Source organism: Rhinoraja longicauda, chromosome 21, assembly GCF_053455715.1.
Source record: "Rhinoraja longicauda isolate Sanriku21f chromosome 21, sRhiLon1.1, whole genome shotgun sequence".
NCBI classification, from domain to species: domain Eukaryota; kingdom Metazoa; phylum Chordata; class Chondrichthyes; order Rajiformes; family Arhynchobatidae; genus Rhinoraja; species Rhinoraja longicauda.
The window spans coordinates 20,297,818-20,325,461 of record NC_135973.1 but is presented as its reverse complement, the minus strand read 5'-3'; the positions used below and the strand labels follow the sequence as shown (position 1 = coordinate 20,325,461).

The following is a 27,644-nucleotide window of genomic DNA, read 5'->3' as shown; positions in this document are numbered from 1 at the left end:
TATGCACAAGCATATATGCAAATATGTATGTACACACACATGTACATACAATATACATTAATGACTTAGATGAAGGGATTAAAAGTAACATTAGCAAATTTGCGGAAAACACAAAGCTGGTTGGCAGTGTGAACTGCGAGGAGGATGCTGGGTGACTTGGACAGGTTGTGAGAGTGGGCAGATGCAGTTTAATGTAGATAAATGTGAGGTTATCCACTTTGGTGGTAAGAACAGGAAGGCAGATTATTTGAATGGTGTCAAGTTAGGAGATGGGGGAAGTACAAAGAGATCTGGGTGTCCTTGTTCATCAGTCACTTAAAGTTAGCATGCAGGTACAGCAGGCAGTGAAGAAAGCTAATGGCATGTTGGCCTTTATGACAAGGCGTTGAGTATAGGAGCAAAGAGATCCTTCTGCAGTTGTACGGGTGTCTAGTGAGACCGCACCTGGAGTACTGTAGTTTTTATCTCCAAATTTGAGGAAGGACATTCTTGCTATTGAGGGAGTGCAGCATAGGTTCACTAGGTTAATTCCCGGACTGTCGTATGTTGAAAGACTGGAGCGACTAGGCTTGTATATGCTGGAATTTAGAAGGATGAGAGGGGATCTTACTGAAACATATAAGATTATTAAGGGATTGGACACGTTAGAGGCAGGAAACATGTTCCCAATGTTGGGGGAGTCCAGAACCAAAGGCCACAGTTTACGAAATAAGAGGTAGGCCATTTAGAACTGAGATGAGGAAAAACTTTTTCAGATAGTTGTAAATCTGTGGAATTCTCTGCCTCAGAAGGCAGTGGAGGCCAATTCTCTGGATGCTTTCAAGAGAGCTCGATAGAGCTCTTAAAGATAGCAGAGTCAAGGGATATGGGGAGAAGGCAGGAATGGGGTACTGATTGTGAATGATCAGCCATGATCACATTGAATGGCGGTGCTGGCTCGAAGGGCCGAATGGCCTACTCCTGCACCTATTGTCTATTACACACACAAGTACACACATACCCAAACAGAATTAGGTACACAGCGTTCACTACTCAGTGTACATTTTCACACATACATTCATGTGCACATATGTACACGCATACAGCACTCAAACATACATGTGCATGCAACTGCATGTACAAATGTGCAACTGCACAGCACCCACTTGCACATATACACACAAACACGTACATTCTAGTATGCACTCACATCTAGATACACGTACCTTCACAAACAGAACCACGAACCCGCACAATCACATATACGCACTAACATGTACAAAGCACGTTCAGACTAATGAACACAAGTCTCGCACCTACACGTATGTCCATTCAGCGTCCACTCACATGCTCATTTATACACATACATCCACGACTCACATGGAATTACATACACGAGTCCACGCACTCGTGTGTACATGGAATTATGTATGGTGCTCACACATTTGCACATGTGGGTACATGCACACATACGTAACAGAATTACGTACAGCCCTGCACACTTATGATGTCACATCTACAAGTTCGTATACTTACAAGCGTATGAACACACAAGTAGATATACTCGCACACATAGCGGCACGGTAGCGCAGCGGTAGAGTTGCTGCTTTACAGCGAATGCAGCGCCGGAGACTCAGGTTCGATCCTGACTACGGGTGCTGTACTGTAAGGAGTTTGTACGTTCTCCCCGTGACCTGCGTGGGTTTTCTCCGAGACCTTCGGTTTCCTCCCACACTCCAAAGACGTACGGGTATGTAGGTTAATTTGACTGGGTAAATGTAAAAAATTGTCCCTAGTGTGTGTAGGATAGTGTTAATGTGCGGGGATCGCTGGGCGGCGCGGACTTGGTGGGCCGAAAAGGCCTGTTTCCGCGCTGTATATACATGATATGATATACATGCAGGTGAATGTCTACTTGTGTGCATGTCTGTATGTACGTGTACTGATTTATTTGTATGTATATATGTACGCACACATTCACACACAAGTAGACGTCATGTACACAATCCCACTGCTTTATTCTAGCGCACTTTATTCCGTGCGCTACTGCCATCGCATGCGGCCGTTTCCACAAACCTGTCAGCTGTTCTCGTGGATGCTCCCACATGATCTCCGCGAAGAGAAAACTTATGGGTGCGCAGTCACGCTTCCGTTTCAACTTACATAACATCCGACTTGCACAAGGGTCTGTAGGACGTAAACCTTACACAAGTCAGGGGGGTCTGTACGCATGTACATACACACTTGCATCTGCGCACATCTGCAGATCAAAATGCGCATCCGCACACAGGACTCGCAAGTACACATGCACGCACACAAAACGTACTTTCACACGTCCACATACATGTCCACATTCATGTATACACACAGATTTATACACAACTCACATGTACACACATCCACACACTAGCAAGTGTACATCTACACAAGTATGTTCACACATCCATGCACGTATACACATGCAGTACGCAGACATCGTACATTCACACGCACTTGTATATGCAGGCACATACACACGTCGCCGTATTCATTCACACATACACATAATGTACACATGCCCACGCATTCGTGCACGTACACAAAATTACATACACAGCGCATGTTTGTACATGCACACAGATCTATGTACACACAGAAACAGAACAGCAACGCACATGGACATGTTCATACACGCAAGTACAGACATGCACGTATGAAACCACAGGTACAGGCATGCTCACACATATATATACAAACAAAATTACGTGCATGTACACAGTATTTGCACGATCACATATTTGCATGTACACAAATATACATAGAATTATGTGAGGCAGTTACGTAGACAAACATACATGTACACACAAGCACATGCAAACATATTTATGCACACACATCAATTCCATGCACTTAGACGCAAGGATATATACACGTGCACATATGAACTATTTACACAGCGCTCGGTTGCACAAGCTGTTGCATGCACTGGTTCATTTGAGTACACTTGAGTACCAGTGTACATGGACATATGTGTGTTTACATGTATGTGAGTGTGTGCATGCGTCCATACATATGTGTAAATACATGTATGCGAGTACGTGATCAGATTGACACTAGGATGGGCCCCCATTGACAGAAGCCCCTTACATTTATTCCACTGTTTTTATACAATAATATACAAATATATATACAATGTGAACATGGTGCTACTGGGCCTGGACGACATACAATAAAGGAGACCCCCAGTACTGGGGTTAAATCCTTTTTTTCTAAAAATGGCTCATTCTGTTGAAGACATCCCCTGCTCTCCCTGTCCACACCAGTGCAGGTTGCTTCCTGACCCTCGCTGCCGCTGCCTCTCGACAGGTGCACGGGTCCACTCCAGGGGCCGGAGGGCAGTGGCCAGTGGTCAGCCTGAGGGACTGGCCACACCGGCACCGGCCGGCCCCTGGTGTTCACTTCAGCTCGTCTCAGACTGTGGGCCGCAGGCTGGCTGAAGGCCACACGACGCTGACATCGTGCGTCACAATGTGAGCAATGAGACCTTGTGCCAGAGCTCCTGCTGCAATGCCCCAGTCAGACCAGCACGGGTGGAGTGGAGTTGGTGAAATGCCCGACATTGGATACACGACGTCCTCTCCGACCAGCTCACAGCCTCTACATGCTTCTCCGACAGCTCGACGCCTCTCGCCCAATACAGAGGGCAAGGGTTCATGAGACACAAGGAACTGCAGATGCTGGTTTACCAAAATGACACAAAATGCTGGAATGATTGAGTGGGCTGGGTAGCCTCTGAGTAGGTGGTGGACAGGCGACATTTCAGGTTGGGACCCCTCTCCGTGCGAGGTGTTACTTCTTGGGGCGGCCCGGCTTCCTCCGGCCCCGCCAGCCAGCGCCCTGCCCTCTCCGCTGCCTCATCTCCTTCCTCGCTCTCGCCGTGGTGAAGGTGATGCAGTGTGCATCCAGAAAGTCCACCAGCTTGCTCCGGGAAACCTTGATGCCGCTGTCTTTGAGCTGCTGGTGGAGGTCGGACAGCTCAAAGGGCTTGTACTGCAAGATGTCAGTGTAGAAAGAGGGGTTGGAGCGGATAAACTCCCTCATGGCCTGGGTGGTGTCTCCCTCACGGACTGCTGCCTGTGACGGGGTGATCCCCACATCCCCATCCTCAGAGTCTGTGCTGAAGTTGTCGTCCAGTTCACCGGCCAACAGCCTGAAAAACAGGTGATTGTACATACAGTCAGATCGGCTTTAGTTTACTTTACCTTAGAGATACAGCATGGAAACAAGACCTTGGTCCCACTGAGTCCAAGCCACCCATCGATCACCCATTCTACCTCAAATACTAGGCATAATTTACAATTTTACTGAAGCCAATTAATATCTAATCCTGCATGACTTTGGGATGTGGGAGGAAACAAGAGCACCCGGAGGAAACCCATGTGGTTGCAGGAAGAAGATACAAACTCTGTACAGACAGCACTTGTGGTCAGGGAACCCGACCGAGTCTCTGGCGCTGTGAGGCAGCAGCTCTACCGCTGCACCACTGTCTGTCTGGCTGTCACCAACATGATGGTCACCATTAATTGACATGATCAGTTATCCCAGAGGTTTGCATTGATTTACCCAGCGTTACCTACACTGGTCCCTACGGCCCACATTGGCTGGTGACCGTTTAACTTGGGAAAGATGTTTTGTGATTTGGCAACTTAACAGCAGGTGTCAGCGGGAATGGGCCTGGGGTACACGTGACAATAAAGTATTGTACCTCACGGCATACCACTAAAAATAAAACCAAGGGCACAACAGGCGTGCTGTGAAAGTTACCACTTGGTCACACAGTGGAGGCCGACGTGTGTATCGGCCTCAGTCCTTCACTCAGCGACACCGAATGCCACTCCTGGAAACGCAACACAGTACAAGCAGATCCATCATCTCTGGACACTTCACTGGGATTATCACAGCATCAGGTGAGAGGGATGTGAGGGAGTGCTTTACTTTTACACAAAAACTGGTTGATTTCTAGAATGTGCTGTCAGAAGTGGTGGTGGAATCAGATACAATCACAACACGGTTGATTACGCAGCGTTTAGGCAAGGTAAGTGCGACTGGCAAATGAGATTAGTTTAACTTAGAGATACAGCATGGAAACTGGCACTTCGGCCCATTGAGTCCATGCCGACCATCAATCACTCAAGCTCTATGTTCTACAAAGGCCCCTGACCTGAAATGCCATCTATTCGTGTTCCCCAGTGATGCTGAGACCCTCCCACTGAGTTACTCCAGCACTCTGTGTCCATGCTCTCCAGTGATGCTGCCCTACCCACTGAGTTACTCCAGCTCTCTGTGTCCATGCTCTCCAGTGATGCTGCCCTACCCACTGAGTTACTCCAGCTCTCTGTGTCCATGCTCTCCAGTGATGCTGCCCTACCCACTGAGTTACTCCAGCACTCTGTGTCCATGCTCTCCAGTGATGCTGCCCCACCTGCTGAGTTACTCCAGCAGTCTTTTTTTGTAAACCAGCACATCTATTTCTACTTCTATGTTATTCCATTATCCCTACACACGCGGGGCAATTTACAGAGGGCCAATTAACCTACAAATCCGCATGTCTTTGGGGTGTGGGAGGAAACCAGAGCAAACCCACGAGGTCGCAGGGAGATCGTGCGTACTCCACAGACAGCACACGAGGTCAGGATCGAACTCGGTCCCTAGGTAGATGGGTAAAATAGCCAGTGCAGACATGGCAGTGTAGGAGCTGTACAACTCAATGATTCCACAACATGTTCAATACTCAGGGAAAAAGATGTTTTGTTCAACCTGATTTCAGAACAGGCTTGAAGAACAGATGCTGAAACCTGCAGGTAGCCTGATCCAGCAGTAGATGGACATACACTCTAGCAAACTCCCTTTAAACCAGCCCAGCGCCGACGTGCAAGACCTCACTGATCAACGGGTTGTTTCTTTTCCTGCCCCGGTTTAACTCACCCACCTCTCAGAGCACGAGGAGTCTCCGCTCGCTGCCGACAAGGAGGAGCTTTGAGACGAGGACAGCTGGTTGTCCACGACGGTGTCGGCCACTACCTGGGGTCTAGCTGTCGAAGGACCACCTCCCCTCCCTCTCCTTCCAGCCATGACCTGGAGACGTCCGTTGGAGGCCAGTTTGCTCCCTGTTGCGGGTGTCGGGCGGCGTGTTGGCCCTTCGGCCGTCGATGGAAGAGCCTTTGACTGGTTCACCGTGCTTGTTCCAGGCCTGGGCTCCCGGCCCCACGGCTGCGATGACCACACTTGCTTTGCTGAGTGGACAGAGTCTGGCTTCACGAAACGGTGCGTATAGTCATAGATCTCTTTCAACTTCAGAATCATTTTCCGTTTCGGCAAGGGTCGAACACCAAACCTGAAACAAAACCGAACACCAGTCACGTGACAGGCTTTGTCCCTCACCACATTTATTTTCCAGCTTTCGCCACCTCCTCATTACAATCAGTTCAAGGAAGGATCCCGACCTGAAACATTGCCTATCCATGTCCTCCAGAGATGCTGCCTAACCCACTGAATTACCACAGCACTTAGTGCTCTATATCATTCTCTGCTTAGGAAGACCAGAACTGCACATTACATCACAGATATCTTGCAATTAACAACAACGTACCATTTCTTGTTCAAGGACTTTAGCTCATCTTTTTTCTACTTATACAAAAGGGTCCACACCCAAAAGGTCACCCATCCGTTCTCCAGAGATGCTGCCCAATCTGCTGAGTTACTTTTTGTCTTTTTTTGTAAACTAGCATCTCCAGTTCCCTGTGTCTATCAAAGAGTTCCTCAGTTTAATTGAGCGGGGATTGTCGTCACTCTCGTGTCTCTGCCTCAGACTCTCTCAGCATGGCTCTGTCTGGACCGATCTGTTATCTCACCTTGAAATGGAGCAAACCAGCAGGTCAGGCAGCATCTGTGGAGGAAATGGACAGATGGCGTTTAGGTTCGGGACCCTTTTTCAGACTGAGGAAGGATCCAGTCCTGATATGCCACCTGTCCATTTCCGCCACTGCTGCCTGACCCGCTGAGTTACTCCAGCACTTTGCGTTTTTCTCTGGATTCCAACACCCAAGGTTCCTTGTATCTGTTGTTTCACCTTAATGTCAATATCCTGCTTCCCTGTGAAGCATCTCTGCTCATCTCTTCACCTGTAAAGTCTCTCTGCCCTCTGGGTGAAGAAGCACCTCTTGAACTCCTGAGTGGAGTTGGTTAGTTATTCACACAGACTATCGATCAGGAAGGCCCCACTCACTGCCACCCTCCACTTACCTGCCCAGCTCTCTCTTTAGACAGGGTGTGGTCATGGTGGAGTACGGTGGTTCAGGTGTGACCGGTGCCAAGGGGAGCTGACCACTCCGTCCGCTGACTGGCGCTGGAAACAGATGTAAACCAGTCAGCACAAATAGCAAAAGGGTGCCACGGTTGTGCAGCGGGTAGAGCTGCTGCCTTAGTGCAAGAGACCCAGGTTCCAACCTGACAACGGGTGCTGCCAGTCTGGAGTTTGTACGTTTGTACGTTCTCCCTGTGACCGCGTGGGCTTTCTCCAGGTGCTCCGGTTTCCTCCCACACTTCAAAGACCAACAGTTTGTAGGCTAATTAGTAGGTTAATCGGTTAAATTGTAACTTGTCCCTAGTGTGTAGGATAGTGTTAGTGTACGGGGTGATTGCTGCTCGGTGCAGACTCAGTGGGCCAAAGGGCCTGTTTCCGCTCTGTATCTCCACGGTGGGAAATCTAAAGCAAAAATTGGATTGTTTTCTCTGGAGCGTTGAAGAATAAGGGGAGATCTGACAGACCACAGGGTGAATGCACACAGATTTAAGGTAAGAGAGGAAAGATTTAATAGGAACCTGAGAGCACCTTTTTCACTCAGAGGGGGGCGCGTGTATGGAACGAGCTGCTAGAGGTGGTAGTGGAGGCAGGTACAATAACAGGATTTAAACAATAATTGTACAGGTACATGGACAGGAAAGATTCACAGGAATATGGGTCAAACATGGGCAAATGGGACCAACATCTTGGGTGGCAACAATGAGTTGGGGCAAAGGCCCTGTTTACGAGTTGTATGACTCGCTAATATTTATTCCAAAAGCTTTAACGCTTTAGGCCCTGAGGTTTAGAGATTTCAATCTCCTAAACCCGAAGCCAGCCATTCTGATGTACTGTGGCCGTGTCACTGACCTGCAGCTTTGTGGCCCGTCACTCTCTGCCTGGATTCTGCAGGAGGCAGCATGTGAGTGGTTCCACTCAGCATTTGCGGAAACTCCTCGTCCTCTTCCCAATCTTCCCAGATTCTGGACTCCAGAAAGCTGGGATGCTGACTGCTGGGAAGAGCATCCTCGGCAGCTGGTGGTGGGAAGGCAGTGCTGGGGTTCGGCCTTCCTGGAAGCGGAGTGCTATTTCTATGCTGCCCGTTAGCGACGAGGTTCGTGTGCTCCCAGTGTTTGGGCGGACTGGCTGCCCCGCGAGGAGTCGTCTCTTCAGTACTGCTGCTTTCACCCTCCAGACGAGGGCTTCCCTCAGAGGGCCAGAACTCATCGTCAAAGGGCAGCGATGGATCGGCATCGAAAAGATCAGCTCCAGCGCCTGCCGTCTCCTCCTCCATGTCGATGGCGTCCAACACAGACTCGCCTGCGGCTGCCTTTCCCTCAGAGCAGGGAGACACCAGCGCTGCCGTCTCTGGCGGAGATCGTGGGGAACAGCTGGCCGACGTGTCCTCACTCTCCAGCTTGATAACAGAAGTCTGTGTGAGAGCGAAAGAGGTCAGATGAGGCGAATCGCTCAGCGACTGGCTGATGGACAATGCCTCTGAACCATCCAGGTCACCAACCAGCTTCCTCTCCTGGGAAGGCGTCAAGACTTTCTTCTCTGGGCTCACCGTCACTGCCTCTGCTCTCTCCTGCCCAGCACTGTCAGTGTTTGTCACAGTGGCCTCCTGTAAGACTGGTTTCTCTCCTCTTGTGCCCCTCTGTTTCTCTGGTGGGGGAGAGTGCTTGTTCAGTTGGGAGCAGTGGGCAGTCTCTGCTGAGAGAGGGGTAGGTGGTACCAACCACGAGTAGTCTGCATTCACGTCGGGCTCGTTCTGCCCACTGCTGCTGCTCAGCTGCAGGGTGAGCTCACCGTCACCACTCACGTCCCTGCCCTGGTCACCACAATCTGCCGCCACCTTCAACAGCTCGGTCTTCTCTGTGCCGCCCGGCCTCGTGGGTGGGGTTCCAACTCCAACGTCCCCTTCAGCCTCAGAGACTGACGCCATGTCAGGTTTACCGTCGGTAGTCTGGTCAGGCCCAGGAACACCGGGTGGAGACACCGATGGGGCATGGGCTCCGGTTATTTCATTCCCAACTAGTCCCAGTTCCTCATCAGAATCTATGAGCACCACCACCTCACTGGACCTGCCCTGTGATGCAGGGGGACTGGAGTTGATGCTGATGGGCGAAGCCAGCTCTTGCTGCTGCATCTGGCGAGGTGGCATTGCCGAGGGACCACCAAGTGAGGCAGGGGCTGACTTCCAAGGCCACGGTCCATCTGAATCTGCTGGAGACATCTGTGCAGAGAGATCCCATGGCTCTCCAGGAGTGTTGCACTGCTCAGCACCGCTGGAAGCTGCCGAGATGATTCCCGATGTTTCATGGCTCGTGGGTCTGGGAGACAAGGCTGCTGCCGAAGCCGGACTGTGGAGTTGCTGTGTGCATTCCCCATCTGTCTCTGGCGGTGATAGACCAACCACAGGGAGATCAGACAAATGCGGACAGGCGGAGGGGCTGTGAGTCTCACACGTGGGGGACATCTCGTTGATACTGTGATTGGCAGGCGAACTGGTAAAAGGCTCCTGTCTCGACGACCTGCGCTCACCAAAGCTCACTTCAAACTCCTCTCTCGACGACCCGTGCTCACCAAAGCTCACTTCATGGGGCAGCTCCACCAACAAATCCGTCTCTGAAAAGAGGCAATCGCTGGTGTTGGAATTCACGTCAGCTTCAAGGCTGGTATGCAACCCTTCTGGCTGAAATGTTTTGACTTTGCAGGACACCTCTTGGTGGTTTGAAGGGAGTGTCTGATCACCAGCTCTTACATTTTCAATCACAGGAGAGTCAGAGACTGCATCTCCTTGGCTCACTGTCCTTGGTCCCTCCACACTCAGCTCCCTCCCACAGAGCTCAGCCTCTCCTTCAGTTCCACTGCTGCTGTTCTGCTCAAGCCTCACAGAATTTTTCACAGAGCTTCTCTCCGTTTTCCTCTGAGTTGCAGCAAACTGGTAGAGCTCGTCCAGTTCCTCGTCACCAATGCCCTCGTCAGCCCCGTCCACACCATCACTCTCTGCAGGGGGAGGAACAGGCTCTTCAACTTCATCCACCCACATGGACCTCAGCAGATCTTGCAGCTTGTCCTCTCTGCTTCCGTACTCTTCCTCTATCGTTGGCACAACAGGATCGTGTTCCGAACTGTCCCCATCAGGCTCAGCCTCCACAGAATAGGCTCTGCAGATTTCTTCCAACTCACTCACAGCAAACCTGATGGACACAGAGGAAGGTGTCACAGAGAATCCATTTCATACCGAGATCTTCTTTCCCCAGTGAGCTGTGATCTAACCCTTTGCATCACCAACAGCATCGGCAGGCAGGCCAGGCCAGGCCGTTCCCTGCAATGCCGACCCAGTGCTGCCATCAGGACAACCGGCCTTTAAGGCCAACTTAAAACATTTAAGAACTTTGAACTTGAAGGGTACCTTGAAATTTTGGTAACTATGTTATAGGAAAGGTGTTGTCAAGCTGTAAAGGGTGCAGAGAAGATTTACGAGGATGTTGCCAGGACTGAGGTATAGGGAGGTTGGGCAGGAGCGCAGGAGGATGAGGGGTGATCTTCTAGAGGGATAGGGAAAGAGGAATAGATTGGGTAAAGGCAGACTCTCTTGCCCAGAGTGTGGGAAAGGCAGACTCTCTTGCCCAGAGTGTGGGAAAGGCAGACTCTCTTGCCCAGAGTGTGGTAAAGGCAGACTCTCTTGCCCAGAGTGGGAAATCAAGAACCAAAGGAAATGGGTGATGAGGGGTGATCTAACTCTCTGCATCCCCAACAGTATCGCCAGAAAAGGACCCGAGGGGTCACTTTGTTTACACAAAGGGCGGTGGGTGTATGGAACAAGCTGCCAGAGGAGGTAGTTCAGGCAGGTACTATCGCAACGTTTAACAAGGTACATGGATAAGATAAATTTAGAGGGATTTCGGGCCAAACACAGGCAGGTGGGACTAGTGTAGATGGGGCATGTTGGTCAGTATGGACAAGTTGGGCCGAAGGGCCTGTTTCCATGCTGTATTCTTACATTCTTATACTTAGGCATAATTGTGCTATGTATAGTAAGATTTTGAATGCAAAAAAGGGAATTTCACTGTACCCAGGTACATGTGACAACATTGAACCCATAGATTTTTGAAAGAACAGGCATTTGAGTTTGACTGCTTCATTATGACACACTAGGGAATTTGGTGGTGCCAGACTGACAGATTTGCTATTCGATGTTATTCCCAATTAATACTCCAAATCACTTTTTTTAAGATGTTAAAAGGCAATATAATACATTTTCCAGTGAACTTAGTGGGTTTCAAGTGAGTGTGGGAACCGAGACCCCGATGTGTTAATGGGAGGCTGGAACCAGGGCTAGTTGTATAAAAACACATGCAGGAAACAAAACAATAAACGTGAAGGGAGCGAGGAAAACAAGGCGACTTTCATGGGAAACTAGGGCCCCTGTGGTATAGTGGGCAGGGAAATCAGCCCATAACCCAACCCCAAAGGACAAACCATCAACCAAACGACTGGATAGCAAATTATCAATCAGATTTTAAAGTTAATATTTCACCCACTTTCGATTACAGTTGACAAGATTCTGGGAGTAAACATGTTCGCTAACTTCATCACTTGCTTACATACAATACAGGCCACGGAAAACAGAAATACTGCCTTTCTCTCCCTCCTGTTAATCCACCCAAGTACTTTCAAAACTTGATCCAATTTGCTTGGAATTTAGAAGCACAGAAAGAGGCCCTTCCTCAGACATTGAAATTTAACATGATCCTGCAGATTAACAGCAACATTTCAACACTGACCTGTTAGCAAGTGCGTGGACATCCGCAAGCACAGCGGGTGAGAGTGGAAGGCTGGCCGTGTACAGGTAGTGCAGGAAGGAGAGGACAGCCGCTGCTGTAACATCGGGCAGCAAGAGTCTGCGAGTCTGGGCGGCATCATCCTCTTCCACCAGCAGCCCTTCACTGTGCACCTGCAGAACAGCAAGATGCCAAACTCAACCTGTGAATAACTGGAGAGATAGTGTGATGACAGGCCCTAAGGCCCACCGAGTCCGTGATGACCAGCAATCAGCACGTACTCTAGCACTATCCTACAAACTAGGGACAATTCACAATGTTACCTTAGTCAATTAACATACAAGCCTGCAAGTCTTTGGAGTGTGGGAGGAAACTGGAGCAGCCGGAGAAAACCCACACATCACTGGGAGAACAAACAAACCCAGGTCTCTGTGCCGGTTCAATGGTGTGAACCCTGGCTCTATAACGTCTTCCTGTGCTAGTGAATAGTCAGCCATTCCGCGCCCCCCCCCCCCCCCCCCCCAAGGTAGAGAGGTCCAGAACTAGAGGGGATACGTTTAAGGTGATAGAGGAAAGATTTAAGGGAGTCCTGTGGGTCATTTTTTTCTCACAGAGGATGGTGAGTATTTGGAATGAGCTGCCAGAAGAAGCTTAAAGCTTAAGCAATGGCAACGTTTATTTGGACAAGTGCATGGACAGGAAATGTTTTGAAGAACATTGGTCCAAACTAAGCAGATGAGACTAGCTCAGCTCTAAAACTCAGAGACACACACAAAACTGCAGATACTGGAATCTTGCTGAGAACACAAAGTGTAACTCAGTGGGTCAGACAGCATCTCTGGAGAACATGGACCCTTCCTCAGACCCAATGTCCCAACCATTAACGTCACCTTTCCATGTCTAACAGAGATGCTGCCAGCCACTGAGTTACTCTAGCACTTTGTGTTCACAGCTATAGAACATGGTCAGCATGGATGAGTTGGTCAAAGGGCCTGTTTCCGTACTGGATGACTCTATACATAAGTAGTTCTAAATGAGCCCTTTAGACTTTTGAGATACAGTGCGGAAACAAGCCCTTCGGCCCACTGAGTCCATGCTGACCAATACTAGCCCTATCCGACACGCTAGGAACAATTTACAGTTTTGCTGAAGCCAATTAACCTACAAACCTGTATGTCTTTGGAGTGTGGGAGGAAACCGGAGCACCCGGAGGAAACCCAAGCGGTCACAGGGAGAACACACAAACTCCGTACCTAAGTTTAGTATCGAACGCGGGTCTCTGGCGCTGCAAGGCCGAAACTCTACCGCTGCGCCACTGTGCCGACTGCTATGTGATTCTTTGGGAGGGAAGAAATAATTTGGTGACAGAAACAATTTCCTCACCACTTACAGTTTGCACGAGCTGTGGAGATCGGGCGTACAGAACAAACTGGTGGGCAAACACCACCTGGCCACTGTCCACCTGCAACTGCACGTCACTCAGGTGAGGGTTGTTCACCATCGCTCCCAGGTCTGCCCTGAGCCTCCGCAGCTACAATCAGAGCCCAACAAACCCAAAATCAGATCACGGTGGTTAACTACACAGAGAACATCATCAGTGAAAATTAGTTTAGTCCGGAATCTCTCTTGCAAATCATTAAAAGTGGTCAAAGCCGTAGAAACCGATTTTATTTCCATACAATCAAACTGGTTTGCTTACTCCACACTGCGGGCTATTGACACGACATCCCTCTCTCTGTGCTGGGACAAACCCGCTTGGCACGATGTCATCTGTTGGAGACTCGCTTCCTGCGGGGTAAAACATTCGCAGTTAAAACATGGGTTTAGGATTACAGTAAAGAGCTGCTGAACATTCAACATACATCCCATACTTCCATCAGTCTGAAGAAGGGTCCCCACCTGAAACACAGCCTGTTCATTTCCCTCCACAGATGTTGTCCGACCTGTTCAGTTCCTCCGGTACTTTGTGTTTTATTCAACCTGCACTGACTGCTCTCCCCAGAACTCAGCAGTGCTCTCCAGAAGTTAAACTGGAGTTTCTTTGAACAATTAAAAGCATTTAATAAAATTAACTATCACTGTCCAAGTCAGGGAAAGTCAAACAAATGGCTTGGAGTTCAGACTCCAAAATAATTTCAATTTTGAATAAGCATTAATCTGTAGTGGTGAATGCAATTTAATTTGATAATCCCAATAAATAGCTACTATCTGCAAGGTAATAATTATAATTTTGTTTCCTTAAACGCAGTTACATATTTAAAAACACATTATAATTATGCACAGAGATTATGCACAGGCAGCACAACTAGGAGAGCCACTGCCTCATAGCGCCAGAAATCTGGGTTCAATCCTGACCTCGGGTACTGCCTATCAGGAGTTTGCATGTTCCTCCTGTGACCGCATGGGTTTCCTCTGCGTGCTGCGGTTTCCTCCTACATTTGACGGTTAATTGGCCTCTGTAAACTGCCCCGGGTGTGTAGGGAGTGGAAGAGAAAGTGGGATAACATAGAACTAGTGTGAACAGATGATCGATGGTCAGCATGGATCCGGTGGGCTGAAGGATCTGCTTCCATGCTGCATCTCTAAATTGTTATGTAGATCAGCTGTATTAAGTCTCTACGTACCTTTACCTCCCAATGCCTCGCTGCCTGCTGCATTCTTCGCTTCAGACTCCCACTGTGTCAGGGTCATTCCCTCGCCTGCCAAGTCCATCAGATCGAACAAGGCGCATTGTTGCTGACTCCTCACCACGCGCTCTTCCTCTCCCTCGCTCCCTGGTGCCGAGGTCTCACCGGCCAACTCCGGGTTGTGTCTAGGCATGGCTTTTGTGGGGATTGCAGTGGATAATGTTGGTTCCTTACAAGCCTGGAATCCCTGTCTTTGGTCCTGCAACAAAAAACACACAGTACAATGTGTGTTAATTCTCTACCATGCTTCCCAATATCTCAGACAGCTTCAACTTGCTCATTCAAGGTTTTCTGACCTCTGCTTAAGTCTGTGCCACCTGGATCTGAATGCTCATTGATGCAGGAGCAATGTATAACCTTGGATTCAGCTCAAAGTTGGAAAAATAAACCAGTGGGCAGCCCAGACTCTTTGGAATATGAAGGCGGGTCTCGACCCTTGTATATATGGACATCAGTAAAGCATTCAACAAGGTTCCTCATGGTCGGCTGCTCTGGAAGGTTAGATCACACGGGATCCAAAGAGAGATAGCTGAATGGATAGTAAATTGGCTTCATGGAAGGAAGCGGAGGGTGATAATGGAAGGTTGCCTCTCAGACTGGAGGCCTGTGACTAGTGGTGTGCCTCAGGGTTCGATGCTGGGCCCGTTACTGTTTGTCATCTATATCAATGATTTGGATGAGAACATTCACGGCAAGATTAGCAAGTTTGCAGATGATACAAAAGTTAGTGGTTTTGCAGATAGTGAAGATGGTTGTGAAAAATTGCAGCAGGATCTTGATTGATTGGCCAGGTGGGCTGAGGAATGGTTGATGGAATTTAATAAAGTAAAATGGGAGGTGTTGCATTTAGGGAAGTCTAACATGGGCAAGACCTACACAGTGAATGGTAGGGCACTGGGTAGTTGTGTAGAGCAGAGGGATCTAGGAGTACAGGTGCATAGTTCCCTGAAGGTGGAGTCGCAGGTAGATCGGGTGGTCATAAAGGCTTTTTGGCTCATTGGCCTTCATCAGCCAAAGTATTGAGTATAGAAGTTGGGAGGTCATGTTGCAGTTGTATAAGACATTGGTGAGGCCACATTTAGTGTTCAGTTCTGGGCACCATGTTATAGGAAAGATGTTGTCCAGCTGGAATGGGTACAAAGAAGATTTATGAGGATGTTGCCAGGACTAGAGGGTCTGAGTTAAGGGCAGAGGTTGAGTAGGCTGGGACTATTCCTTGGAGCGCAGGAGGATGAGGGGTGATCTTATAGAGGTGTACAAGATCACGAGAGGAATAGATCAGGTAGATGCACAGAATCTCTTGTCCAGAGTAGGTGAATCGAGGACCAGAGGACAGAGGTTTAAGGTGAAGGGCAAAAGATTTAATAGGAATCTGAGGGGTAACTTTTTCACACAAAGGGTGGTAGGTGTATGGAACAAGCTGCCAGAGAAGGTAGTTGAGGCAGGAACTATCCCAACATTTAAGAAACAGTTAGACAGGAACATGGATAGGACAGGTTTGGAGGGCTATGTACTAAATGCTGGCAGGTGGGACTAGTGTAGCAGGAACATGTTGGCTGGTGTGGGCAAGTTGGGCCGAAGGGCCTGTTTCCACACTGTATCACTCTATGACCCGAAACACTACCTGTCCATTTCTGCCAAAGAGGCTGACTGTCGCGTTGAGTTCCTCCAGCACTTTGTGTTTTGCTCAAGATTCCAGCCACTGCAGTTCCTTGTGCATCTAATAATCCCCAAGGTCAGTCAATATTCTCGTTATAAACTCGATGAAATGAGCGAATAATCACTCGCCTTTTGAAAATCTAACATGACTTCAGAGATACAGAGCGGAAACAGGTCCTTTATACCGTGCTGACCAGTGATCACCCTGTCTATTAGCACTATCCTACAATTTACAATTTTTATACAAGAGTTTGCATCTCTAAGTGGTTTGCAGGGTATTTTTCCACATTAATAACACTGAAGGGTGTTCATGTGTTTAGACTTTGGAGATAAAGCGTAGAAACAGGCCATTTGGCCCACCGAGTCCATGCCCATCAGCGATCACCCCGTACACTAGCACTATCCTACACACCAGGGACAATTTACAATTTTTACAGAAGCTAATTAACCTACAAACCAGTACGTCTTACTGTGTGGGAGGAAACCGAAGCACCCGGAGAATATCCACACAGTCACAGGGAGAACATACAAACTGCATACAGACAGCACCAGTAGTCAGGATTGAACCCGGGTTTCTGGCGCTGTAAGGTAGCAACTACCGCTGCACCACCCCTTCTTTCAGCTACGGTGAGGTGGTGGTGCATCAGTACATTGGAAGGATTTGCCTCACGTTGCTCACCTGCTGTGAGTGCCAGGGGGTGATGGCAGGGACCAGGTCACTGCTGTAGAAACAGGAAGGGTCCCCTTCACCGACAACATGCAATGCACTGCGACACCAGAGGCTGTTGTCTTCGGCTGCCCCTGTCCGCACGTGCCAGACCCCCCGCAGCACCCCACCGGCGGAGAAGGTGCTGGTGGGGAGCAGCGGGGACCTGCACGCCGACCATTCCTCTGACAGCATCAATGACAGCCGTTCCTGGACCCGTCTCAGCGCCAAGGCGGGGTCCTCCACCAGTAACACTGTCGGGCCATCTTTCCTCTTCTTCTGGCCTCTCCTGTCTGACACAGAAAAGAAACAGTCAATAGGTGCAGGAGTAGGCCATTCGGCCCTACGAGCCAGCACCACCATTCAATGTGATCATGGTTGATCATTCTCAATCAGTACCCCGTTCCTGCCTTCTCCCCATACCCCCTGACTCTGCTATCCTTAAGAGCTCTATCCAGCACTCTCTTGAATGCTTTCAGAGAATTGGCCTCCACTGCCTTCTGAGGCAGAGAATTCCACAGATTTACAACTCTCTGACTGAAAAAGTTCTTCCTCATCTCCGTTCTAAATGGCCTACCCCTTATTCTTAAACTGTGGCCCTTGGTTCTGGACTCCCCCAACATTGGGAACATGTTTCCTGCCTCCAACGTGTCCAACCCCTTAATAATCTTATATGTTTCAATAGACAATAGGTGCAGGAGGAGGCCATTCGGCCCTTCGAGCCAGCACCGCCATTCAATGTGATCATGCTCAATCAGTACCCCATACCTGCCTTCTCCCCATACCCCCTGACTCCGCTATCCTTAAGATAAGATCCCCTCTCATCCTTCTAAATTCCAGTGTATACAAGCCTAGCCGCTCCAGTCTTTCAACATATGACAGTCCCGCCATTCCGGGAATTAACCTAGTAAACCTATGCTGCACGCCCTCAATAGCAAGAATATCCTTCCTCAAATTTGGAGACCAAAACTGGCAATTTGTAACTTGCAAACAAGGGCCTGTTTCCATGCCATGTTACTCCACAACACGAAGACTGGGCAATGCTGCAACAGTAACTGTTCAACTCCTAGGGTGGCGCAGTGGTAGAGTTGCCTTGCAACGCCAGAGATCCAGATTCAATCCTGACTACGGGTGCTTTCTATACAGAGTTTGTACGTTCTCCCTGTGACCACGTGGGTTTACTACGGGTGCTCCAGTTTCCTCCCACACTCCACAGTTGTGCAGGTTTGTGCGTTAATAGGCCTAAATTGTAAATCGTCCCGAGTGTGTAGGATAGAGGCAGCGAATGGGCTGACCGCTGGTGGGCATGGACTCGGGCCGAAGAGCTTGTTTCCATGCTGTCTCTCTGAAGTCCTACCTGCAGCAGACACTGTTTTGGGTTGGATGAGGTGATGGATCTGCAGCCCCACAGCCTGCGCAGCCTCTTCCTGCCTCTCCTGCTCCAACAGAGATGCCGAGAGCGCCATGGCAACCATCGTGTTCTCGTCCAGTTGCTGCCTGCTCTTCTTTGTTGTTTGTTGTTCTTTGGTTGAACCTTTCCTCTTCAATCGACCTGGTTGAAAACTGGGCAAGGAGAAGAGAGAGACATTTGGCATCAGTGTATCACACTCAATGGTTCAATCGTTCCTTTATCATCATGTGTACCAATGTACAGTGAGATTTTTTTTTACATACAGAGACTAAGATTATTGCCAACATGAGTACAACCCCAGTAAAGACATAAAGCAAAGAAACAGCCCACTGCGTCTCTCTGCAAGTCGCCAGGTTTTGGCAACATTTCACAGTCCCAACTGCAGCTGGCTATGAGGGCCTATTACTGCCCTCAGTTCCATCCAACACTGAGCTCTGAGGCAGAGGACTGTGGGTTCAAATCCTACTACAGGCTCCGAGCTGACACCTCAGTCAGTAATGGATGGAGCAACAAACAGTGCGAGGTCTTTCAGTCCTCCCATTTATTTGGTGGGATCTACGGTGGGATCGTTTCAAACTATAGAAGAGTCGGGAAGTCCTGTTTCTATTTTATAAGACTTTGGCCAGCCCGCACCCGGAATATGGTGGGCAGTTCAGGTTGCCCCATTGCAGGAAGAATGTGGAGGGGTTTGGAGAGGATACAGAAACGGTTTATTGGGATGCTGCCTGGATTAAAGGATATTAGCTGGGAGAGGCTGATCAGACTGCGATTGTTTTCTCTAGAATGCCAGAGGTTGAGGGGAGACCTAATAAAAGCATATACAATTATGAGAGGCAGTTAAATGGTGGCTCAGACTGCAAAGCCCACCTCCCCTGAATGAAGTAAAAGAATTACCTGTCAGGAGGAGCTGATCGTTCAGGAGGCTGCAAGCTCTGTCTCTGGACAGCTTGCAGCAGTAACTGTGGTGGGACTTCCATTTCACTCGCACACCGCTTCAGGTGACTCACTCGCCCCTTGAAGGTTTTAAAACATTTGCCACAGATTGGACACTCAGGAACCAGAGGTGTGATAGCAGAGGTGACAGCAGCTGCCTTCTGCTCTCCTTCATCAAGGCACCTGCCAGGTAAGGCAGAGGGAAAGTAACTTCATTTGTGCTCACCAGACTGAGCTGTAAAGCCCCAAGACTACATCTGACTTTATCAGACTTCTGAACCATCCTTCCTAATGCTGCTGTACTGTCATATTCTCCAACATACTTCATTCCAGACATGGGACTTTTCCTCTGCAACTGTGCAGGAAGGAACTGCTAATATTGGTTTATACCAAAAATAAACTGTGCTGGAGTAACTCAGCAGGACAAGCAGCATCTCTGGAGAAAAAGGATGGGTGACGTTACATGTCTGACATTGTGCAGCACGGTGGCACAGCGGTAGAGTTGCTGCCTTACAGCGCCAGAGCCCCGGGTTCAATCCTGACTAAGGGTGCTTGTCTGTACGGAGATTGTATGTTCTCGCTGTGACCTGTGTGGGATTCCTCCCACATTCCAAAGATGTACCGGTTTGTAGGTTAATCGGCTTTGGTAATATTGTAAATTGTCTCTAGTGTCTGTAGGATAGTATTAGTGTGCAAGGATCGCTGGTCGGCGTGGACTCGGTGGACCAAAGGGCCTGTTTCTGCACAGTATCTCTAAACTAAACTTAATACATTCTTTCCTCACTCAAAGAAATTAAACCAGTACCAGGATAATAAAGGTCAAATGAAATGGATGTGAACGTGTTCCCACCACCATACCAACTGGTCCATGAAGATCGTTAAGATGGGATTGAAAGGTAAAAACCACCAGGGCAGCTCTGCAACAGTGGGTTTGGCTGCCAGGGTGCCCCTCGTGCAGAATGCCTGCATTTATTTCAAGAGGGCAAGAATACATAAACAGGGATGTAATACTGAAGATAGACACAAAAAGCTGGAGTAACTCAGCTGGACAGGCAGCATCTCTGGAGAGAAGGAATGGGTGATGTTTCGGGTCGAGACCCTTCTTTAGACTGGTTAGGGATAAGGGAAACAGGAGATATAGACGGTATTGTGGAGAAATAAAGAACAATGAATGAAAGATATGCAAAAAAGTAACAATGATAAAGGAAACAGGCCCTTGTAAGATGTTTGTAGGGTGAAAATGAGAAGCTGGTGCGACTTGGGTGGGAGAGGGATAGAGAGAGAGGGAATACCGGGGCTACCTGAAGTGAGAGAAATCAATATTCATACCACTGGGCTGCAAGCTGCCCAAGCGAAATATGAGATGCTGTTCCCCCAGTTTGCGTTTAGCCTCACTCTTACCCGAAGTGAAACTGAAGCTCTATAAGGCGCTGGTCAGTCCGCATCTGGAATATTGTAAGCAATTTTGGGCACCATATTTGAGGAAGGATGTGCTGGCTCTGGAGAAGGTCTAGAGACTGTTTACAAGAATGATCCCAGGAATGAATGGGTTAACTTATGATGAGCGTTTGGTGGCACTGGGACTGTACTCGCTGGAGTTTAGATGAATGATGGGGGACCTCATTGAAATGTACTGAATAGTGAAAGGCTTGGATAGAGTGGATGTGGAGAGGATGTTTCCACGTGGGAGTCTAGGACTAGAGGTCATAGCCTCAGAATTAAAGGACGTTCCTTTAGGAAGGAGATGAGAAGGAATTTCTTTAGTCAGAGGGTGGTGAATCTGTGGAATTCTTTGCCAAAGAAGGCTGTGGAGGCCGTCAATTGATATTTTTAAAGCAGTGATAGATTCTTAATTAGTACGGGTGTCAGGGGTTATGGGGAGAAGGCAGGAGAATGGGGTTGAGAGGGAAAGATAGATCAGCCATGATTGAATGGCAGAGTAGACTTGATGGGCCGAATGACCTAATTCTGCTCCTATACTTATGATCTCACCTGTTGACGTGCTGCGTGCGACGGACAGAGTTCATGTTGGAGATATCCTTCTGACAGATCAGACAGAAGAAGAGCCCATTGTCCTCCAGTGTACAGACAGAGGCCGCTCCCGATTCCCGCTGGAACCCCCAGGGCAAAGACGCAGAGCTGGCCCCACTCCCCTGCCAGCCATCAGCTGCAGACACAGGTAGTGGAGGCATTAACAATGCATCAGAAACACCAGACAAACACAATAAAACACGTTAAAACACAATAGAATATTTAACAAACTGCAGGTATTGCTGCTCTCGATGGTCTATCCAGATATTTGACTTGGGTTTTAGCTCTGAATTTTGATCAGGTCTGAAGAAGGGCCCTGAGCCAAAACATCACCCATCCACAGATGCTGCCTGACCCACTGAGCTCCTCTAGCACTTTGCGTTTTACCCCACAAATTAAATTTAACAGATACAGTCAAATAAGTGAAGATCTGAGAGGTCGAAGTTGTCCTTACGAGTGTTTGTTGCAGTGAGGGTCACTGCAGGTGGGTGACCCTGCCCTTCTCCACTGCCGGGGCTTGGATCAAGTGAGCCAGGAACCTTCCTCTCCTCATCGTCTTGGCCGGCCGGGGGCAGCGACCTTTCCTCATCGATACAGTGCCTGAGTCGCTCAGGCTCCTTCCTGCGAAACTGCTGCATGTTCCCCAGCACCCGTTCCTTCACGCCAGAGCGGCTAGAGGGCTGCTTCTGAGAACGGCTCGAACCCTTGGCCCAGAAAATGCCTGGAAAGGAGGTGCACGTCACAAACAAGCAGTCTGGGCAGCACAATGGCACAGCGGGGAGAGTTGCTGCCTCACAGAACCAAAGAACCGGGTTCAATCCGAACCGAGGGTGCTGACTGTGTGGAGTTTGCATGTTTGCCCCGTAACTGCATGGGTTTCCTCCGGGTGCGCCGGTTTCCTCCCACATGCCAAAGACGTGCGGGTTTGTAGATTAATTGGCCTCTGTAATTTGCCTCATTGTGTGTGGGGAGTGGATGAGAAAGTGGAACTAGTGTAAAGGGCCTATTTCCACACTGTATCTCTAGGCTAAACAATTGCCACTGGCCCACAAATTAATTGCTGGCACTTAAATGGGGGACAAAGTTGGAAAGCAAGTGCGAGGATGGGACGTAGCCTTCCAAGTGATAGGCCAGTGCGCGAGGTTACCAACACCTACCCGTCAAGCCATCATTAACCCTTGCAGTGCCGGGCTGCTGTGACGGTCGGGTGTTTGGCTCATCCTCAGGGGACACGTGGACCTGATCGCTGCAGCGAGGGGCGGCTGGGTCGTGCATCATTCGTTCACCTCCCTCCGCCTGATCATTGCCGGCGGTCCCGTCGATGAGGCGTTTGCTCCTGTTGACACAGCTCGGCACGCTGCCCACCACCTGCTGCCGTTTGGAGCCTGCCTTTGCCGTGACGCACACTGGCGGGTCCCAGCTGACTGATTTGCAACATCTGCCTCCAGCCTCGGCTGCAGCCCCGCCGCCTCTCCTCCCCGCCGCAACAAAATCATCGTCAGGTTCATCCATCCGCTCAGCGAGGGCCACGCAGACCAGGCGAGCGGTGGCCACCGCTCCAAACCATCTCTGTCCAGGTTCACCTGTGTCAGAGGCAAAATGGCAAGACTTACCGTTGAAACGTGACATCACTTTCCTTAATTACATAAGATGGCACCAGAGCATGGCGACTCTTAGCCTGCTGGTTCCAGAGGAGGATCTTTTCATCCGACACAATCATCCCACTCTTTAATCCCTTTTCTACCTGTAAATCTAGCACCATTTCCAATTGTTCTAATGATATGCTCTTTAATTTTCCTTCAGATCTGCACTCTGTTTCTTCCACTTTGCTCTACCTATTGTACTTGAGTCTGACATGATTGTATTTATGTATAGCATTATCCAACCTGATTGGATAGCTTGCAAAAACGGGTGGGTTGAAACTGAGCAGTGGGGGGGGGGGGGGGTTGAGTCAACATCGTGGAAGCGTATGTGTGCAGTTAACGGGACAGAGCGTGTAGGAAAGGTCACGTTTAAACTAACAGGGCAACAGCGAACCAATGCAAGGAGACAGGGACATAAAAGGACAGAAGCAAGAATAAGGGGTAGGCCATTTAGGACTGAGATGAGGAAAAATGTCTTCACCCAGAGAGTTGTGAATCTGTGGAATTCTCTGCCACAGAAGGCAGTGGAGGCCAATTCACTGGAGGTTTTCAAGAGAGTTAGATTTAGCTCTTAGGGCTAAAGGAATCAAGGGATATGGGGGAAAAAAAGCAGGAATGGAGTACTGATTTTCGATGATCAGCCATGATCATATTGAATGGCTTTGCTGGCTCGAATGGCCTACTCCTGCACCTATTTTTCTATGTTTCCAAAAGAAAACTTTTCACTGCAATCTTTAGCTGGAACTCTCCCTCCCCTCCCCCAGAACCATCTCCCTGCCACCCACCCGCTCATCCACCAGGACACCATCAGCTACACACATCCATGTTCTTTCAACAGCTCGTGGATGCTTCAAATTTGCTTTTAACATTGCTGAACAAGCACGCCATTACTCTCACGTAGTGCCTCAACCATTTCCTCTGTGACAATAAATATGTTTTTGTGGAAGATGTTGAAAAGGGAAATAGTTGGATGAAAATATCTTGCTAATTGGTGCCTCTGCTAATGTAGCATTAAATGGTTGGTGTTATAGATGGGAACTTGTAGAACCATTTACTGGTTGCGATCATAGTTAATGACCGAGAAGTCCCTGTCTTAATATATGGACAGGTAGTAGAGGAGTGGGAACCAGGGTCTAGCCTACCACGCCTTCAAGGTCGGCTGCAGGAGGCACCACCGGGGCACAAAGGTGGGCGCGCGAAGAAAGGACATCGGTTACTGGTTGACCAAGGAAGGCGACGGCTGGAGGACGGCAGCAGCCTGGGGCGTGCCTGAATCGGGCACCACTCATAACAACTGGAGCGAGGACTGGACTTGGAAAATGGCGTCAAAACATGGTACCTCTTGCTTGCGGGCTCAGTGGACTATTTCTGTACAACTGCTAATCAGAGATGGTATGGCAATACTCTATTGGGCTGTTTGTAAGAAAATAATTTTATTGTGAGTTTGCACTTCACACGTGTGACAATAAAGCCGTTGGACAAGACATTTAGGACAGAATAGAAGAGAAATTTCTTTACTCAAAAACAGGTGAACTGTGGAACTCCCTATCTCTGAAGAGTCAAGTGACAATGTATTGACGATGGAGAGACACAGAACGCACCAAGATGAATGGGGTGAAAACGAATATGGTTCTGGGGGCCAGGGTGGACCAAAATTATACAAGGGGTCTAACGCAGACACAGCCCTCCCCACCATTGAAAATAGTTACACGAGCGGCTGCCTCAAGAAACCAGCATCTATCCTCAAGGACCCCATCTGGGCTATGCCCTCTCTCCCCCACCCCCAACACAGTTACCATTGGGTAGGAGATACAGAAGGCTTAAATCCAACACCATCAGGTTCAGGAATTATTACTTTGGTAAAACCCCCATCCACAACCCTCATCCTATCTCTGTAATGGAACTGTGTGCTAGCACTTGCTCTATAATGGACTGAGAGTCTCAGAATCATAGAACACAGAAACATGCCCTTTAGCTCAATTCATCTATTCTGACCAAGATTCTCCATCCAAGTTTGATGTACGGGATGGGGAATAACCCTAATTCAAGCTTTTTTTTTTGTGCTAAAGATCCCAGCATCTGCAGTTCCTCCTCTAAACTTTTCCTATCCACGTACCTGTCCAAATGTCTTTTAAATGCTGCTGTAGTAACTGCCTCAACTACCTACTCTGGCAGCTGCCACCCTCTACATGAATTAAACTCAGCAGGTCAGGCAGCATCTTTGGAGGACAGACAATTGGCAACATTTTAGATCGGACCCTTCTTCAGACTGAAGGGCCCCAACCCAAAGCATCACCTATCCATGTTCTCCAGAGATGCTGCCTGAAACACTGAGTTACTCCAGCACTTTGTGTCTTGTGTGTGAAGCATGTTTAATTGCCAGTTGCACTGAAAGTAAAACAATGAAATTCTTACTTGCACAACAGATCTGTAAACACAATCCTCATAGATAACATAAGTTCATGTGAAAGGAGCAGAATTAGGCCATTCAGCCCATGAAGTCTACTACACCATTTAATCTTCACTGATCCAACTCCCCCTCTCAACCCCATTTTCCTGCCTTCTCCCCATAACCCCTGCACCCATACTAATCAAGAATCTATTTCTGCTTTAAAAATATCCATTAACGGTCTCCAAGTCAAGTCAATTTTATTTGTATAGCACATATAAAAACAACCCACGTTGACCAAAGTGCTGTACATCAGTTCAGGTACTAAGAACGAACATACAATGGCACACAAACATAACAGCACATACATAAACAGTTCACAGCGCCCCCTCAGAGGGCCTCAAACGCTAGGGAGTAGAAATAGGTTTTGAGCCTGGACTTAAAAGAGTCGATGGAGGGGGCAGTTCTGATGGGGAGAGGGATGCTGTTCCATAGTCTAGGTGCTGCGACTACAAAAGCACGGTCACCCCTGAGCTTAAGCCTAGACCGCGGGATAGTCAGTAGCCCCAAGTCGGCCGACCTGAGGGACCTGGAGATAGAGTGGTGGGTTAGATTTTTGATATGGGGGGGGGGGGGGGCAGCAAGCCCCTTTAGGGCTTTGTATATGAATAGGAGGAGCTTGAAGTTGATTCTGTACCGTACTGGGAGCCAGTGGAGAGAGGCCAGAATCGGGGTGATGTGGTCCCTTTTACGGGTACCCGTCACGAGTCTTGCTGCGGTGTTTTGGACCAATTGCAGGCGGGACAGGGATGATTAGCTGTCTAGGCGGGAGGAAATGAATGCGTGGATGATTTTTTCAAGGTCGTCAAATTGGAGGAATGGTTTGATTTTAGCTGTGGTCCGAAGCTGGCTTTTACCACAGCATTGATTTGCTTGTCAAACTTTAATGCAGTCAAATATCACGCCAAAGTTTTTGACATGCAGTTTGACTAGGGAGGATAGGCTTCCAAGGCTGCCTGTTATCATTTTGATGGAGTTGGGGGGGCTGAATAGGATGACCTCAGACTTGCTCTCGTTTAGTTGAAGGAAGTTCTGCCATCCAACATTTTATGTCCTTAAGGCAGTGCATGAGGCTGATAAAATTTGACCGGTTGTTGGGTTTCAGGGGGAGATAAAGCTGTGTGTCATCCGCATAACAGTGGAAAGAAATGCCATGCCTTTGAATGATTTGGCCGAGGGGGAGCATGTACAGAGAGAAGAGAATGGGGCCTAGGATGGAGCCTTGTGGAACCCCGCATGAGAGGCTAGCAGGGGAAGAGGAATAATTGCCTATGTTGATGGAGAAACTCCTATTTTTGAGGTAGGAAATGAACCAGCTCAGGGCAGTGCCATCAACGCCAACCCTGTACCGGAGACGGTCAATTAGGATGGTGTGGTCCATCTGCCACACCATCTGTGGCAACGAACCCCACAGATTCACCACCCTCTGACTAAAGAAATTCCTCCTCGTCTCCTTTCTACTGGAATGTCCTTTTATTCTGAGGTTGTGACCTCTGGTCATAGATTCTCCCACTAGTGGAAACATCCTCTCCACATCCACGATATATCCAAGCCTAACATAATGAGGAAAAGCTCAACAAATTAAAACAATAGTGCAACAAAAAGCCTAAAGTCCCGAGTGAAAGAGAGCTGGCAATTGCCTGTGTCTGTGATGCTGCTGCCAGTAAGATTTCCACTGTACCTGTACCCCGGTGAACTTGTGCAGAAGATCACAGACTGCACCTTCCTTGCCTGCTGCTGAAGGGCCTGGCGCTCAGGTTGAGGTGCAGAGAGGCGCTCAGGGTCAGGTGCAGAGAGGCAGTGGGGACTAAGACGTCACTTCACCGCCTCAAGCTGAAGGCCGCAGGCTGCGGCTGCAGAGATTCAGTGGGGACTAAGACGTAGCTGGCCTCAGGACCCCGCACCCTCCTCTCCCGAACGCACACTCTACCCCTCTACCTACCTACCCTCCCGCTCTCACCGTCCCCATGGTTTTCACTTTTGCCCCTCTCCTGCCGCACCAGTCGTCGCGTTTCCGGCCGTTGCCCCGCACAAA

The 27,644-nt window shown here is 49.0% G+C and overlaps 1 protein-coding gene across 4 annotated transcripts; it reads right to left on the bottom strand.

The window, feature by feature from the left end:
* Positions 1 to 1,991: 1,991 nt before the first annotated feature.
* On the bottom strand, positions 1,992 to 27,637 carry slx4 (SLX4 structure-specific endonuclease subunit homolog (S. cerevisiae)). 4 transcript variants are annotated; one of them, XM_078418024.1, is made up of 15 exons: positions 27,556 to 27,637; positions 22,675 to 23,100; positions 21,972 to 22,238; positions 21,479 to 21,653; positions 19,448 to 19,669; positions 18,500 to 18,705; positions 17,116 to 17,435; positions 14,715 to 14,976; positions 13,790 to 13,878; positions 13,481 to 13,621; positions 12,094 to 12,263; positions 8,171 to 10,503; positions 7,261 to 7,363; positions 5,948 to 6,352; positions 1,992 to 4,168 (listed from the first exon to the last, which is right to left on the bottom strand). In XM_078418024.1, the coding sequence occupies exons 2-15, from the start codon at positions 23,027 to 23,029 to the stop codon at positions 3,808 to 3,810; spliced, it is 5,409 nt and encodes a 1,802-aa protein (XP_078274150.1). In that variant the 5' UTR covers positions 23,030 to 23,100; positions 27,556 to 27,637; the 3' UTR covers positions 1,992 to 3,807. The 4 variants fall into 4 exon arrangements, with proteins under 4 accessions (XP_078274150.1, XP_078274151.1, XP_078274148.1 ...); XM_078418025.1 differs by having other exon boundaries at positions 27,570 to 27,615; XM_078418022.1 differs by lacking the exon at positions 27,556 to 27,637 and adding an exon at positions 27,291 to 27,538.
* Between the last annotated feature and the right edge of the window lie 7 nt (positions 27,638 to 27,644).

What these genes read in the sequence shown, in the direction of transcription:
- slx4 (XM_078418024.1), bottom strand. Translation starts at nt 23,029, where the DNA reads ATGGATGAACCTGACGATGATTTTGTTGCGGCGGGGAGGAGAGGCGGC. An exon ending in CTCCACAGCTCGTGCAAACT is followed by an intron (nt 12,264 to 13,480) that starts GTAAGTGGTGAG and finishes GCTGTTCTGCAG; the next exon opens with GTGCACAGTGAAGGGCTGCT. An exon ending in GTCCACGCACTTGCTAACAG is followed by an intron (nt 10,504 to 12,093) that starts GTCAGTGTTGAA and finishes TGTGTCCATCAG; the next exon opens with GTTTGCTGTGAGTGAGTTGG.